The sequence below is a fragment of the Hyperoodon ampullatus genome, assembly GCF_949752795.1.
Source record: "Hyperoodon ampullatus genome assembly, chromosome: 13".
NCBI classification, from domain to species: domain Eukaryota; kingdom Metazoa; phylum Chordata; class Mammalia; order Artiodactyla; family Ziphiidae; genus Hyperoodon; species Hyperoodon ampullatus.
The window spans coordinates 89,205,132-89,221,939 of NC_136926.1; the positions used below are offsets into that span (position 1 = coordinate 89,205,132).

Genomic DNA, 16,808 nt, shown 5'->3' on the forward strand with positions numbered 1-16,808 from the left:
ACGCTTTCCTCCCTTATTTGTATTTTATTGATTCTTTAGTTTTTGAACAAATATTTATTGAGCATGTACATGTGCCAGACAGGATATCAGGTGCTGTTATCAAGAAATAGAACAATAACAAGACTGAGTCCCTGCCCTCATGGAGTGTAGTCTAGCAGAAGGCCTGACATTACACAGAAGATCGTACACTGAATTTGGATTCACAACAAAGTCCTACAGGTAAAGAGTTTAGGGTATTAAGAGAACATTTAGCAGGAACACACTTAGTTTAAGGAGTTCAGCAAAGGCTCCCTTAAGGATATTACGCTTAAATGGGGACCTGCAAGATGAGTGAGAACTAGGGGAAGAGCTGGGGTCCAGTCCAGGCAGCCAGGGAACAAGTCCAGTGCCAGGAGCATGGCAGTTTGGGTAAATGTGCAGCTGAAATGACCAGCGCACACTAGTGGTTTGCTGGGTGGACAGGCCAGATAATGGGACCTCTGTGCTTAGGATTTTGTACTTTACCATATGAACAAGGCGACCTGTCAAGGGGCTTTAAGCTGGGGATTAACATGTCAGATTTATATGTCCTTCAGGCATCTAGGTTGCCATGTACAGGAGAAAGGATTGCAAAGGGAGTACTTGAAGAGAGGGAAGTAGGGAGACTAGCTTCAGGGTAATGAAAGCTGCCAGAGAGGAGTTCTGGGCTGGAGATAAAAATTTGAGAGCCATCAGAGTAGAAGGCAGCAAGTGAAGCCAGGACACTGGATGAAACACTCATCAGTGTTTCCTAAAGAGGACTGACTGTAAGTGTTCCATTACCTGTTCTCAGTAGTCCCATCTAGTCTAATTTTAAAAATACCAGAGATATCCCCAGTTAGTATTATTTTTGACTAGTTAAGTAAACACTTGAGTTGATTTTTAATTTACTTAGGGGGGAAAACGAGTAAATAGCAACACAGATGGTGTGTGACTATGAAAAATGACTGAATTTGTGACACACTGACCCAGAACCGTGGAGACACAGGAGTAAACCCTCGCGGGTGACTTAGAGCAGGGCCTAGGCAGTGCCAAAAAGGGGAAGGTCTCCTGCCGCAGGGAGGGCCTGCGTCATCCACTGCCCACTTTCCCGGGAAGAAGGCAGTCCTGATCTCAGGGTGAGATTGCTCTTCACAGAAGCCAGCCAGGCGCCAGCGTGCAGACCCTGCCCAACAATGCGCCCCCGCAAGGTCCCCCCACCCGACCACCTAAAACAATAAATAGCTGATTACTTTACTAGCAGAATGGGTTTATTCAGGAACAGCAAAAAACTGCAATTTAAAACACTCAATCTTTGGCAAACCACAGGCAAGTCCAGAGAACAAAGCAGGGGGAACTTTTATAGAGGAGAGGGGAAGTTGGGCGTGGCTGCTTGTTAAAAACAAAGAGGCCATTGGAGGGAACCCCGAGTTGGAAGTGTAGTAGCTTCCCATTGGCTGGGCTGTTTCCAGACTCGGAGAAAGGCTTCCTTCCCCGCCTGTAGCGAGGTTGTGCCCTTTTTCCTGCTGTATCTCCAATCGAGGGGGAGTGGTGCCAGAGCTATCCGTTCTGGACTCCCGGCTCCATCTTAAATGAGGTTCCTGTGTATTAATTTTCACACTCCCCACGCTGAAGCAGGCCAGCAACCTTCCTCGCCACACAGGCCCCACACTCGACCACCCAGACTCCGCTCCTGAAGGAGGCCCATCCCAAGCCCGCCCGCCGGGCACGGGGCCTCGTCAACCTGCCCTCCAGGTGGCTTCTCGCATGCGCACTCCTGACGCCCAGAGTTCTCGGCCGCGAACCGAACGCCGGAGATGTGGGCGCGGCCTACTTGATTGGGCGGGGCTAGCAGAGGAGGACCAAGCTGTGGGGCTTGGGGCGTGGCCTTGGGCACGGCAGGCGGGCTTAGGGCGTGGCTGGAAGGTGTGGTCGGCGGTTTGGGGGCGTGGCTGGGAGGTGCGGTGACGGGCTTTGGGGCCTGGCTCCCGCGTGGCTGGCCGTAGGGCTGGGGCGGGGGCAGTACGCTCTTTGACCTCGCGCCTTCGCTGTCCGGGTCTTGCCTGGGAGACTGGGCCTGCTGGAGCGTCCCTTAAATCTGGGGTCTTTTTAAAAGACCCGGATGTCGCGGTGTGGGCGGGAGACTGGACTGAGCTCTGCTGCGTGGTGTGACTGACCTCGAACTTTACTTGGGGCAGCATTAGAATCCTAAGACCCTTCTGGGCTCGCAGGGCACGATCCTGAAGAATTTAATAAGGCAAATACATTGTTGTTATTTATACCTGCCTTGTTCGAGAGAAGACTTAAGGCGGCTTCAGACATAGCCAGAATCTAAAGGTCATTTTGGACAGGTACTTACTTTTTTCTAAGCTCCAGGTAGTGTCAGATTAAGCTTTAAATCTATAGATTCAGGTATCCCCATCAGATTTTATAGTTTATTCCCCTGCATGAATCCAGGTTTGTTTGTTTTTTTTAATATATTTATTTTTGGCTGTTTTGGATCTTCATTGCTGCCTGGGCTTTCTCTAGTTGTGGCGAGCGGGGGCCACTCTTCACTGCGGTGCGCGGGCTTCTCACTGCGGTGGTTTCTCTTGTGGAGCACGGGCTCTAGGCGCGCGGGCTTCAGTTGTGGCTCACAGGCTCTAGAGCGCAGGCTCAGTAGTTGTGGTACATGGGCTTAGTTGCTCCGTGGCACGTGGGATCTTCCCGGACCTGGGCTTGAACCCCTGTCCCCTGCATTGGCAGGCGGATTCTTAACCACTGCACCACCAGGCAAGTCCCTAAGTTTTTTTATTTTGTCTTTCTTTTCCTTAATGTTTAGCAGGCCGTGACAAACCATTTCTTAGGAGGGAAGCAACTCTTTTTGCTGAGACACATTGTGACAGTATTGGTTTTAAATTACATTGGATTTGTTGATACCTGGTGACTGGAGAAACCTCACATAAAGGGTGTAAAACAGTGCAGTTCTCATTAAGCTAGAACTAGCAAACACACCCTCAAGGATATGCCCTTTGGTATATCTTAAATTTTTAGGTACTCTTATCTAGTCATGAGTGACCAGATTTTTCTCCAGCAAATCCAGAATATCAAGCTAAGGATGATTATAAAAGCAGAGGGGCTAACCATGGCGTCACCTACCCCTCATTACGGAGAATTCTTTTTTTTTTTCCAGGCTGTTTTCTGAGCCTCTTTGGAGCAGAATCTGGGCCGGGGATCTGTAGAGGACAAAAACCAAACAACTTTAATTTTATCCCATAGGCAGGGCTGGGAACTGCCTGGTGGGTGAGATCACGATAGACTTTGAAAGGGATTGGAGGGAGGGTAAGAGGACGGAGTGGCAGGGAGAGAAGATGAAAGTCAGTTGGCGCCAGTTTGAAGCAAGTCTTGGCACGTTGGGTATGTGAGGATGATGGCCGTGGTATTGGACTCACCTCTCAAATATTAAGAGAGGAAGCTTCATGAGGAAATAGGATTTTTTTTTTTTTTTTTTTTTTTTTTTGCGGTACGCGGGCCTCTCACTGTTGTGGCCTCTCCTGTTGCGGAGCACAGGCTCCGGACGCGCAGGCTCAGCGGCCATGGCTCACGGGCCTAGCCGCTCCGCGGCATGTGGGATCCTCCCGGACCGGGGCACGAACCCGTGTCCCCTGCATCGGCAGGCGGACTCTCAACCACTGCGCCACCAGGGAAGCCCGAGGAAATAGGATTTTAAGAAATGTTACTGTGTTGTACGAATTCAGTCTCCCTCTTTGGTGTAAGTTTGTTTCTAGACACTTGGGTAAATATCTAACTTCTTGTTCAGATTTAAACATTAGTAACTCCCATTCATTGAAGGCTTGCAGTAGGTTCTCCAGGCTCTGAATGTTCTCTTTCACTGTCAGGGCCACCATGCCAGGCTGTCTGTTCCCCTCACTTTACGTTGGAGGATAGCGAGTTTCAGAGGGAAGCACAGCCAGGCAGAGCAGCCTGAACCCAACGCCCAGCTCCTCCTTTGCACTTGGTCCTGCTTTGTCCTCTTTCTGCCCTCACCCCATCTTTGTTTCTTTCTCTCTGCAGTTGGTTTTTATGTTCATTTTTGCTTTTTAAGTTAAAAATACCTTCCTTACTCCCCTGCCCCTTGCCTGCCCCCGTCCTTGCCCCTTCTGTGATTTGAATTTGTTCTCTCTGTACTTGTGTTACCCCAGAGCTCCTCCTGCCCTGTCCTCCTCTGGGCCCAGAGTCCAGCTGGGCAGTCACAGTCACTGGTCACGGGTCTGCATGCCTCCCTCCACACTTCCCTCTCGTGAGTGCTATACAAACGTCGGTCTTACTTTCCTTTGAAAGAAGAGGTTGGAAGTTCATTCTACTTTATTTTTCTTTCTGGGTCTCAATTTTACAGGGACTTTAAAAGAAGAAAATGCTGAATTTAGAGCCTTGGGTCTGTTGAAGGCAATTTCAACAAAGTTAATACATATTCTTTTATTTTTTAATTAAGCAATCATTTCGCAAGGAGAAAACTAATTTTTAATCTGTGCTAGCAGTTCAAATTAAACAGTGTAAGGAGAATACACATAGCAGTTAGAAAACGGAGTCTAACTACATTTTCATGTCTGAACTATCACTCAGTTAACCAGAAACAAAGCTGTAAAATTTTTGACTTTTCCAAATGTCACACATGGGTTTATCTTTTGACTTAGACAAAATGCAGTTGTGTAAAAATACACCTACTTTGTGGTGAGTTCCTCTGTTGTCAGTATGCTCCCAACCTAACCATCATGTCAGTACTGTGCATCCAAGGACACCTGCCAGAGGCGTGTCCACTTAGCTCTCTTTATGCAGAAATTAGGAGAGGAGAATGAAATGTGATCTTACGGTGCAACTAGAAAACACTACCTGTTGATATCACTCCGGTTTCACCAAGAACGCAGGAAGCCTGGGAGACATTTGATCAGCCGCAGAGCTGTGCCAGAGCCAAAGTTCTCGTCTTTCGGCCCTGCCCGCTCCTCTGAGCACAGGTCCCTTCTCAGGAGGTTGTGGATGGCAGGTCCCACTTCCTATCTCATGCTCCTTCGCTGGACTCCTGGCTGTGAGTGGAGATGGTCAGAGGCTGGTGCTTGTGAAAGGAACTATAGAGCAAGAGACAGACCCCAAGGATGGAGCGAGCCCTTGAATCTGCCCGGTGCTCCCATCCCTGCTGCGTCTATCTGTCCCAACTGGGACTCTCTCCCTCTTCACATTTGGAGCAGCCACGAGTCATCTGGAGGATCTTGGATCTTTTCCATGTACGACCACTGACAATAATGGTGTGATGGATGTGTATCATTGCTCCACAACTAACGTTAAGGCAGTCAGGAATTGAGACTCCTTTCTATAAAAATAACTAAAATCTTATCTTGAATGAAACTCTTTTAATCTTTTACTGAAAGTCCAAAAAGTAAACACAAGTTTTTTAGCCCATTATGCTCTGAGCTTTGAACACATCGTAAACATTTTTAGCTAAGTTTGTGACCCAAAGATAAAATGCATTCACTAGCCTCAACTCTTGAAAGCAACTGCTTTTCTTTCTGGAAGAAAGCTATAAAATGTTAAAAAAAAATCTTCTGTTTAATTAGGAACAAAGAACTTAAACATTATTTAATTTAATTTAATTTACTTTCACAGTGAAAGATGGTCAGTTTTATTTGTTAGTTATTGTTGCATAAAATTACCCTAAATTTTAGTGGCTGAAGACCACAAACCTCTGTTACCCCCTGTGTCTCCAGGTCAGAGTCCAGGAGTGGCTTACCTGGGCGGTTCTGGCCCAGGGTCCCTCGGGAAACTTTAGTCAAGGTGCTGGCCGGGGCTGCGGTCCTCCCCAGGCTCCCAGGCCGTTGGCCAGCCTCTTGAGTCCTGCCTCTCGCTCACTTGGGCCTTGGCACAGGGCTGCCTCCCAGCATGGCCCTGGCCCCCAGGAAGAGGGGGGAGCATGGGAGAGCAGGACCCCCCCTTCGCTTCTGCTGCGTTCTCTTCCTGAGGAGTGCACTCCAGGCTGGGGCTCTCACGAAGGCGCGATCACCAGGAGTGGCCGTCCGAGGGGGCGCGGAGGCTGCCACCACAGCCGAAGGGCAGAAATAAAGACCCCCGTCGGGTGGGGAGGAAAGTGGCGGTGATGGGAGCATTGGCACCTTCAGAGTCCAGCTCTGCTGCGTTACAGGTTTTACAGGAATTTATCCAGGAAATAAAATGAATTCCAGTCCTGTTGTAATTTAGAAAATCTGAAGAGCAGTAGAAGAGCATATGGGCTGTCCTCTTGAAAACTCTCTTTGACAGCAGAAATTGCACCTATCTTTCTGCAGGCCACGGGCGATCAGGACCCACCTGGAGTTTTGGTGTCTGGACTTGAAGGACAACATGGTGTATGTGAAGATCATGCTGGAGATCTGCAGAAACACTTTAATCTCATTACCATGCAAGAATTTTTAGAAAATAAAACACAGCTGGGTCCAAAGACCCAAGCCGTGTACGTCTGGGGCGGAAGGCCGGCCGTTAGCCAGGGGCTGCTGTGCAGCCTGCCCTCCTTGAAGATCGTTGCCGGCGTAGGGGCGGGGCTGGACCACCTGCACCCGGGACTCGTTGCCAGCTTTGGTGTGAAGGCGGCCAACACGCCACACGCCGTTTCCAACCCCACAGCAGACCTGGGGATGGCCTTGCTGCTGGCCGCAGCTCAGAGAGTCGTGGAAGTAAACAGCCAGGAGACGCTTGTTTTCCAGAGGTCAGATGACAGATACTTAATATCACACCTGATAAGGCCCTGATCTCTTCACACCATGTCCAGGACTTTGTTGCCCTGGACTTGGAGCCACTTTTGGTTGTTTCAGCCTAGTCAGGGCCAAGCTCGGCACCCAGGCACATGCAGTCCATGTGATCTGTCTGATACACTGTTTTCTCCTCCACCAAATTCCACTCACTACGCAACATGTGAAGTACTTTCAGCACCACTGTGGAAATGCCCTTGGGGTAGTTCACTGGCCGGTCAGCATGCTACCCTGGGGTGAAGGCCCACAAGTGAGCAGGCAGAACCCTAGCTCCCCACACACTGGACATTAATTTTTAATTTCTGGCTGCGTTGGGTCTTTGTTGCTGCGCGCGGGCTTTCTCTAGCTGCGGCGAGCGGAGTCTCCTCCTTGCTGCGGTGCACGGGCTTCTCACTGCGGTGGCTTCTCTTGTTGCGGAGCACGGGCTCTAGGTGCATGGGCTTCAGTAGTTGTGGCTCGTGGGCTCAGTAGTTGTGGCTCGCGGGCTCTAGAGCGCAGGCTCAGTAGTCATGGCGCATGGGCTTAGTTGCTCCGCAGCATGTGGGATCTTCCTGGACCAGGGATTGAACCCCTGTCCCCTGCATTGGCAGGAGGATTCTTAACCACTGCGCCACCAGGGAAGTCCGAGCCGGTTCTCTTTCTGACTGCTGGTTCACATGTGCACACTCACAGACACATGCACACACACATGCACACACAAACATATGCACAGTCACACACACATACACATACATGTAGTCACAAACGTACAGACACTTGCACACACCAAAACCAACAAATTTTAACCAGAAATCCTCCCTTAATGTGAAAGAAGTTGCTGTTTCTTTTTAAAATATTTATTTATGTATTTATTTGGTTGCACTAGGTCTTAGTTACGGCCGGCGGGCTCCTTAGTTGCGGCTCGCCTGCTCCTTAGTTGCAGCACATGGGCTCCTTAGTTGTGGCATATGAACTCTTAGTTGCGGCATGCATGTGGGATCTAGTTCCCTGACAAGGGTTCGAACCCGGGCCCCCTGCATTGGGAGCCTGGAGTCTTAACCACTGCACCACCAGGGAAGTTCCAGAAGTTGCTCTTTTAAAGCATTCTGCCAGGAGGCTGGGGTTTGTTAGGAGGAGACTGCCCTGTTCCTGTCATTCTTCCCTTGCAGAAACATTTTGCTGTCGGATAGGAATGAGTGAGCGCCCAGGGTCCGCCCTGGACTTCCTGTAACCTCGTCTCCCCTTCAGGCGGCCCAGTGAGGGTTGTGGGGGTTTTGTGTGTGGTGCTGTCCCCACTGCCCACTCCGCATCGTGTTTATTTCAGGTCATCAGTTGGCTATTTCGCCACATACGGAGAACTTTTCTACAAACTGGATGGGTGAAGAAGTGACAGGGACCATTCTGGGAATTATGGGCATGGGGAGCATTGGCTATAAGGTCGCTCAGAGGGCCAGAGCATGTGAAATGGAGATTCTCTACCACAACAGGAAACACAGGTAAAATTCAGAAAATGGACTTGAAATTAACTGAGCAGAACTTGCACCATCACTGCCTTAAATATAGTTTAGATATATTATTCCTCCACTTTTCATACAATTCCCCTATTCTATTTCTCCAAAAAGTAGGATTGATGATCAAGGAGGGGACTGTTTTTTTATGATCACCCAGACATGCAGCAGATCATCTTCTCTTCATTGAAAAAATTTCACCAGAGAGAAAAGAGATTTTAGCTCACCTACAGCTGTGCTCTCTTTCCGTTCGTACAGTGATTCTTTCTGACCATGGGAGATGCTGTCCACGCTTAAACACACATAACACACAGGTGTATGCTTCCCCCCCACAGTATTCAGCCTGAAACCCTCTTCCTCATACTCCACCGGCAGCATTCAGCCCAACACCCAGTCCTGTTAATTTTGTCTCAAAACAACCCTCAGACCTGCCTGTTCACTCTCACTTCATCGCTGCCACCTGCCAACGGCCTAGGCCCCCGCTTTCTCACCTGCCGTACCTGCCCTCTAAGGGGCTGCTCTCGGCTCTCGAACTTCAGCCCCGTCTGCAGACCGGCCAGATGATGGCGCTGTTCACAGCCTTTCAGTGGCTTCTGTTGCCACGGAATAGATTTCCACTCCCAGAGGCAGGGTGAGCTGGGAGACTTCACATCAGGACTGCCCCCTTTTCAGTCACCCTGTTTGCGCAGTGGATAGTGGCGAGGCTTCGGTAGCTGTCACAGCTCCCAGTGCGGTGATGGCCGCCGCAGAGGCCGGCACAAGGCGTGTGAGGTGGGCGGGGCGTGCACGGTGGCAGCGTGTGCTGGCCATTCCTCTTTCCTTCAGGCGGTCCGCTGGCCAAGATGTGTAGAAAGAATTCATGTATTTTTGTATTCCATATTTGTAGGGCAGTAGCGCCTACCTGGGATGCTGTGACCTCCTGGAGCTTGGAATTTCTGTTGAATAATCAGCTGTCTGGGGTGCCCACAACAGGAGTTAGGATTGGACCCAAAACAGAGCGTTCAGTCCTGCCTGCACCAGACCCTTGGATCCTTGCTCTCTGTTGAACAGATGGCACTCCCAGGCTCTCTCCCGTTGTGTTGTTTTTCTCTGGAAATTCTGATGTTTGCCCATATGCAGCAATGCTGGACGTCACTGAAAGCATGTCTGACACCATCGGCCTTGTACCAGACTCTGGGGGCTCCAAGTTGAGTGAGAGGAAGCTCCTGACCTCAAGGGGCTCGCAGTCTGGTGTGACACCCCACAGACACGGGGCTCAGAGCACCCAGAGACGCCCACGGCGTTTCCATGGGTGAGCCCTGGCCTCGGGGTCCAGCCGCCTCTGGGCCCAGGCGGGGGTCTGGCCCACGGGAGGACAGACCGAGTCCATGGCTCCTCCCAGAAACTCCTTCCCGGAGTTGATGAATTTCTAACTAGAGAACGTGGTTTTTCTCCCTTGTTCCCTTCATAGAAAATCGGAGGAGGAGGAAGACATTGGGGCCACTTACTGTGAGAGGCTGGATGACCTGCTTCAGCGATCGGACTTTGTGATGTTGGCTGTGGGCCTGACGCCCCAGGCCCGGGGCCTGATCGGGAGGCGCGAGCTGAGTGGCATGGAGCCCACCGCCATTCTCTCAACATCGGCAGAGGTGCCTGCTCCACCGCTGTGTGTAGGCTGGGGGGCTGTGCAGGAGGGCCGCGCCCCCAGCCCTGGCCATCCTCTCAGCATTCCCAGCCAACCTTTTCCCTGAATGGTCTGAAAAAGCCACTTAGGCTGCTGGGTGGTGAGTTAAAGGGGTTTTACTTTATATTTAGAAATACGTCTGATTTTTGTCTTCACATCATTTTGAACCTCAGATTAGTAACAAAAAGAATGAGAATCGTACACTGTGGGGTATTCAGAGAATCGTACACTGTGGGGTTTTCAGATCCAAGTATGGGCATCTCCTTGGGTAGCGGAATCACAGTTTGACCTTCCACGTATAATCAAGCAAAATTTATGGGGATGAATTTTCTGAGCCTCAGTTTAAAAAAATAACTTTGGGTTGGTTTGTTTGGTTGGTTCTCTGACATTTACGTAGAGCTTTGTGTGTCTGCATACAGGAGGCTTTAGGCCCCGTGCGATAACCAGATTTTCTGGTGGGTTGGTGTGGCATTTGTGAAGAAGAAAGTGTCGGAGTGCGTGACGCTGGGGGTGCCAGCACACGTGAGGATCGGTGCTGGCCTCAAACGTGCAGGCGGCTTGCCTTTGGGATCGGGGGCCAGAAGACATGTGAGAGCTGGCATCACCAGCAACCACCTGTGTCTCTCATCCATAAAACAAGGAAAACAGGGCTTGCCATGAAACCCCACAGGGCCAAGCTAGTATGCTTGAAGGTTTTCTGAAAATTCAGACCCTGTAGATGAGCAGGAAGGACCAGTGCATTATATGGTTTTGGTAATGTCAGAGGTCGGTGACAAAGATTCTGGAAAAACAAACACCCCAGCAAAGAGCTTGGGACTAGGTTTCTCCACCAGCAGCACAGGCAGGCTGGGTGCTGTGTCTTGACCTGTAGGGCGGCTCAGCCCGCCAGCGGGAAGGAGGTTCCTTGAAGGTCTCTGCTGGGAAGAGGGGGTTTCCTTCTCAGCTGCTGCTGCTATCTTGTATTTGAAATGCAGCTATGGGTGATGTTTGTGGCTGTTTGGTTTAATGTGTGCCTAAAACTACTACCTGGGGGCTGTTTCCTGGAATCCTGCAGTGGCTTTGGGAGGCGGTGTGGTGAAGTGGCAGGGCCGAGGCTCAGGGTCAGACAGACGTGGCCTCAGATCTGGGTAGACGCTTTAGAAGCATGTGACTTTGGCTGAGCATGTCACCTACCAGCCTCACCTGTAAAAAGAGTATTGACTTTCGCTGGGTAGGTGGAGGAGGTGACGAGACAGCATCTGTGAAGGGTTTAGTGCACTGCCTGGCACGTAGCAGGCCCTCAGTGTCTGAGAACGAAGTGGCAGAATGAAGTTCACATGCTCCCTGTCAAACCTGTGACAAGATCAAGACGTGTTTGAACAGTAGGGAATGTGACCAGAGTGCACTGTCTAACTGTGGGACCTACCGAGGAGGGGTCTCGTCCACCCAGGTCTGTTAGTTGATCAAGACGCCCCGGTGGAAGCCCTTCAGACTGGGGTCATTAAAGCAGCAGCGCTGGATGTGACGTACCCAGAACCCCTGCCCAGGTAAGGAAGCCACACAGGATCTACGGTTTTCTCGATCCAGGTGGGGCCGTCCTCAGACAACTGTTGCTTTTGGCTTTTGAGACCATGTTGAGCCACGTGTTGTAATCGTGTAGGGTCTTGGCCTTGGAGGGGCCTCAGCAGGCCCCTGGTGACCTGTCTAGTTCCGCAGTGGGTCAGGCCTCGGCTTCAACACCTCCGCGGACACGGTGCTCAGGGCCCTCAGGCCCCAGACCCCGCGGATGGAGACTGCACAGAACAGTCTTTCTCAAATCAAGCCAAGTAGTCCTCCCTTTACCCACCGACCCTGGTTTGCCTTCTGGAGCATCAAAGGCGAACTCTGATTATTCTCCTCTTTACAAACCTTCATGTATTTTAAGACAACCACTACATTTCATCTTAGTCCTTTTTTTTTTTTGAGGCTAAGTATCTTCATATCCTTCAGTTGCAGCCTAAATGATGTCATTTCCAGACACCTTGCCTTCCAGCACTTTAGATTTTACAGTCCTTTGAAAATGCGCTCCTGAGAATGGCACGCGGTATTCATGTTGTGGCCTGACCACTGTAGAGAAATTACACAAAGGTTGTGTTGGCAGCACCTTCCTCGAAGCCTCACTGCACCTTAACTCGTTGTTTTTAGTCAGCTAGAATTGAAATTGTTATGCTCTCAATTGCTTTTTTAAGTTTATGTGTGGAATTTTACATTTATTTGTATTTAATTTCATTTGCTTGTGTGTTTTGACCCAGTGATCCAGCCTGTTGGGACTGGAGTCTTGGTTCTGTCATTTATTTTGAATCTTGATGCTGTCATTCATTAAACCAGCTACTCCTAACTCTGATTCCTCCAGCTTTGATTTCTATCCAGTAAGCAAATTACTGTCAGATGAATGTTTGACATTATGACCAAATTTAATACCTAAGTTTATCAAGATTGGTCATAGTACTTACAGACATTTCTGAGAAAAACAATAATTTATTCAGAACAGAGTTTCTCAAAATGTGGTCTGGAGACCCTTTCAGGGGGGTCTGTGAAGTCAAAACTAATTTTCTTTTTCTTTTTAAAGGTGTAACTGGATTTATTTAATAATTCATGAATCAGGCAGCATCCTATCTAGTAAGTAGAGAGGAACTTCCAAGTCAAAACTATTTTCATGATACTGTAAGATGTTCTTTATTTCCACTCATGTTTTCTCACACAAGTGTACATTGGAGTCTTCCAGAGACTTAAGGACATGTGATGACATCATCACTCTGACAGCTAATGAAATGTGTGCTTCTGTATGACTGTATTAAATTTTTTTCAGTTTTAATTTCTAATACAATAAATGTTGACAGGCATCACCCTCATAAACACATGTTCTTCGGGGTTCTCAAGTTTTAAGAGTGTAAAGACCAAATACGAGAGCCACTCATCTAGAACGAAAAACAATTTCAATATAAATAAAGAAGCATGACCATTGTAGACAGTTGTCAACTTACTCAAAAATGGAGAAGTCATGTTATCACCCCTGTTGCCTGCTAAAATGAACTTTTACTCACAAGTCACAAGGCAAATACCAGGGTTATATCCCAAAGCTTAGTTTATTCTAATAGGTGATGCACTCCCAGTGTCCCACGTGAAATCATTTTTGTGGCCAAGAGGTTTAACAACTATTTTATGAATAACTTATATTCAGATACCCATGTTAATTTCTAATCTGGATATTTATCAGATAGGTCTGAGTTTTCATCTTGGTTTTTCAGGGAGACATTTTGATGCCACTTACCGTGAAAAAAGTAATTTAAAAAGTAGGAAACCTGTGGTTATTTAGTCATACTACATAAGTATTCTTTGCTTGACAAAAGGATATACTGTGTATTATTTTTTTTATTTTTTATTTTGTTGCGCTACACGGGCCTCTCACTGTTGTGGCCTCTCCCGTTGCGGAGCACAGGCTCCGGACGTACAGGCTCAGCGGCCATGGCTCACGGGCCCAGCCGCTCCGCGGCATGTGGGATCCTCCCGGACCGGGGCACGAACCCGTGTCCTCTGCATTGGCAGGCGGACTCTCAACCACTGCGCCACCAGGAAAGCCCCCTGTGTATTATTTTAAAAAGAAAAAATTCATTTGCCAAGAGCGCCAGGAGCCCCCAAGATCACCTTGGGCCTTAATGATTTGCTAGCAAGACTCGCAGAACTCAGAAAAGCTTTTCTACTCACAGTTACAGTTTATTACAGTGAAATGATATAGTTTAAGATCAGCAAAGGGAGAAAACTTATAGGGGAGTCGAGGAGAACCAGGCCTGCACTCCAGTTGTCCTCCCGATGGAGTGGTGTGGACAGTGCGCACCACCTACAGCAATGGTGGGTGACAACACACGTTAAGTATTTCCAACCGGGGAAGCTCATCCCAGCGTTGGTATCAGGGGGTCAGTCATGTAGGTGTGGAGTGCCCACATGTCTGACACTGGCTTCTTAGTCTCCAGACCCTGCAGAGGTCAAACTGATACAGATTGGCCTACAGCCCTAGGCGAACAAAAACAGGCATTCACCACAAATTAAATCACTAGCATAAACTATCTGGCTTTGCTCAAGGCCCCAAGTATAAGACACTCTTACCAGGCAGTATATCTCAAGGGCTCACAGATTATCCTCCAGAGGCCAGTCAAAGGCCAGTCCTGTCTTTGGAATGTGCAGGGTTCAAGAACTCCAAGCCCGCCTGCTGAGGTAATTCTTTACTACACAGGCCAGCCACTGGCCCTTGGCCTTAGCTGTCTCAGAGCAAAATGATATTTATTGGATTATCTACATTTATTACAGTATTTATATGACAGATACAGCAATAGTATCAGTATGACTTCGCCTAACATTTGGAGGAGCCAGTGTGGGGCAGGGATAGATTTAAAGAAACTAACCCATTGTATTTTTGTACTAATTTGATTACTTGTTACCCCCAACCCCTTGATCTACCACTACTTGTACATTATGATGAACTTGTGTAGCACTATTTAGTATATAAATTAGCTGATATTTACCTAAATCTAGTATTTCCTCAGGCCAGTCATTTCCCATTGATCGTCAATGTCAGTATTATCATCTGACTTATTTACATGAGGTACTTAAATCTTACCAACAATGCCAGTGTTATACCATGTTGCAATATTGTCATGGTACAATGCAGTTTCATTACATAACAAATCGATAACAATTGCAGAGGTATTTGCTATGCCTTCTCAACAAAGTTGTCTCTTGCCTATACAACAGATATTATTATGGGCAGGTGTTGGTACAGTTGGCCGTGATTCAGTTCTTTCTGGGCTCCAAGTCAGTTGGGACAAAGCCAGTCACCCTGTCTCAGTTCGCACTCTTGTACTGTTTTTCAGCGTGTGCTGTTATATAGTAGGGCCCACCTCCTTCGTAAGGGGAGGATGAGTGTTTTTCAGGATAGTTTCTACCACTGCTAACTGTACCACAGGATATGTCTTACTTCAGTCATTCCTGGAGGTGAGGGCAGTCAAACTGCATTGATATAAATTACAGGTGCCCCCAGAGAACTTCCATAGGTTTGGGGGTCCATAAGATTCTCAAGGGTGTGCCCCTTGAGCCTCAGTACCTATGATGGGGACCACTGCCACATGCCTACTTTGGCCTCTGTATTAAAAGAGTCAGGATGCCCGTGGGGCCAGGTCATAGCACTTTCCCAACCCTGGGTGCTAATATTATCCATCATTATGCTTGAGTCTGCCTGACCCACTTCACTAAAACCTCATTATCTTTCCAGGCTAACTCCCATCCTTTGCCTTCTTCCTGGAAGAGAGCTCCCTCTAATCTGCTAATTCTAGTTAATAAATCTTTCCCCTCTGAATGCTATTCCCATTAAAGGCACATTCAGCTTGTCCCATGATGCCTAGATCAACACCTAATTCCCCAAGGCCCTTTCTTGTCTTGTGGGTCAGTGTCATTTAATCCATCATGCATGTTGTGCAATTGTGAACTAATGGCCTGGGTGCAGTTAGGGTACGTATTTTACACCCAGAAATGTTGGGTCACCAAAACCAGGGTTAGATGAGCAGTGGTCATACCTAGGTGTCATTAAGAGTATGCCATAAGGCTCCCACAGCCTTCCCCATCTCAGGGTAGGGGATATGAAACCATAACATGACATTAAAGAAATGAAACGACTCTGAATAGTTTTCCTCAATTAATCTGTATTTCAGAGATCATCCTTTGTTGGAGTTGAAGAACATCACTCTGACACCTCACGTTGGAAGTGCAACTCATCAAGCAAGACGACAGACAATGGAAAATTTGGTTGAAAGCATCCTGGCTTCTCTCAATGGCCTTCCTATTCATAATGAAGTGCTATTTAAATGATTGATGTGGGCTGAGAATTCAATGGGATGAAAACATGGCAGATTAAATGGGCAAAAAAACACTTATTTTGTATGCTAAGAGTCCATTATATAGATTGAATTAATACTACTTAGATGAAAAACTTAAGGAATAGTAATAATAGTTACCACCCGTTGAGAGTTTGTTAAATGCTTTCCTTACACTCTCACTTCATCCTCAAGGCAGCTGTATGAGGGAAGTTATGTTGTTATGATTCGTAATGAAACTGAGCACAGAGAATTACTTGTCCGAAGTCCAAAAGCCTGCACTAGGTCTACGGATTTCCCAGTGAGCTATGTTGCTTTCGATCCTGATAAATTCTGATACTTTATTGGATTACATAGTCACCCTGATACTCTAATCACTATCCATTTGTTTCAATCATTCAAAAAAAAAAAAAAAAGGATTACTGAGCACCTTCTATGTGCCAAGTCCTGTTCTAAGTGCTGGGGCTGCTATAGGAAAAAAAGTCCCCACTGTCAAGCGGTTTACTTACTAGTGGGGGAGAAGACCAAGCAGTGCCGGTAGGGCTGGGAGCCAATGATGACCGCGGGGGAGACAAGGAGGGAAAGAGTGCCCAGTAAGGAATTATCAGGGATGACCATGAAGAGGGGTCTGAGGTGACTATGCCTCCTTTCTGGAGTCGTTTGGAAGCTGTGTCTTTCTCCACGTAGACTGGTGAGGAGGTACTACAGGAAGTGAGCAAACGAACTGGCAGCGTAAAGAGGAAGAAACTCGAGTCCTTCCTAGGGGTGCAGGCAGAAGGGGCTCTGCTCCGGGACGCCCACCCAGTTAAGACCTCTTACCTCCCTGCTCTTCATTTGATATTCTGTGGCAAGGGAGTTGAAATGCACCCTTCTCTGTTAGCTTCGGGCGTTTCCGTAAAGTGTACTCCTCGCTACGCAATCTCCGCATCGGGGTGGTTTGTGCGCTTCCCCACCATCGAGTCCCAACCTCCCCTGCACTCGGCGGCCTCTGGCTGAACCCAGCTCGCCG

The 16,808-nt window shown here is 48.3% G+C and overlaps 1 protein-coding gene across 1 annotated transcript; it reads left to right on the top strand.

Annotated features, from left to right (window-relative positions):
- Positions 1-3,406: 3,406 nt before the first annotated feature.
- LOC307062495 (glyoxylate/hydroxypyruvate reductase B-like) lies at positions 3,407-15,794 on the top strand (the record flags this gene model as incomplete). Its single annotated transcript, XM_079718198.1, is given in 10 exon segments — positions 3,407-3,415; positions 5,736-5,802; positions 5,988-6,100; positions 6,309-6,724; positions 7,995-8,002; positions 8,071-8,242; positions 9,705-9,865; positions 9,868-9,882; positions 11,347-11,443; positions 15,638-15,794. Coding segments are annotated over 10 exon segments (1,215 nt in total).
- Between the last annotated feature and the right edge of the window lie 1,014 nt (positions 15,795-16,808).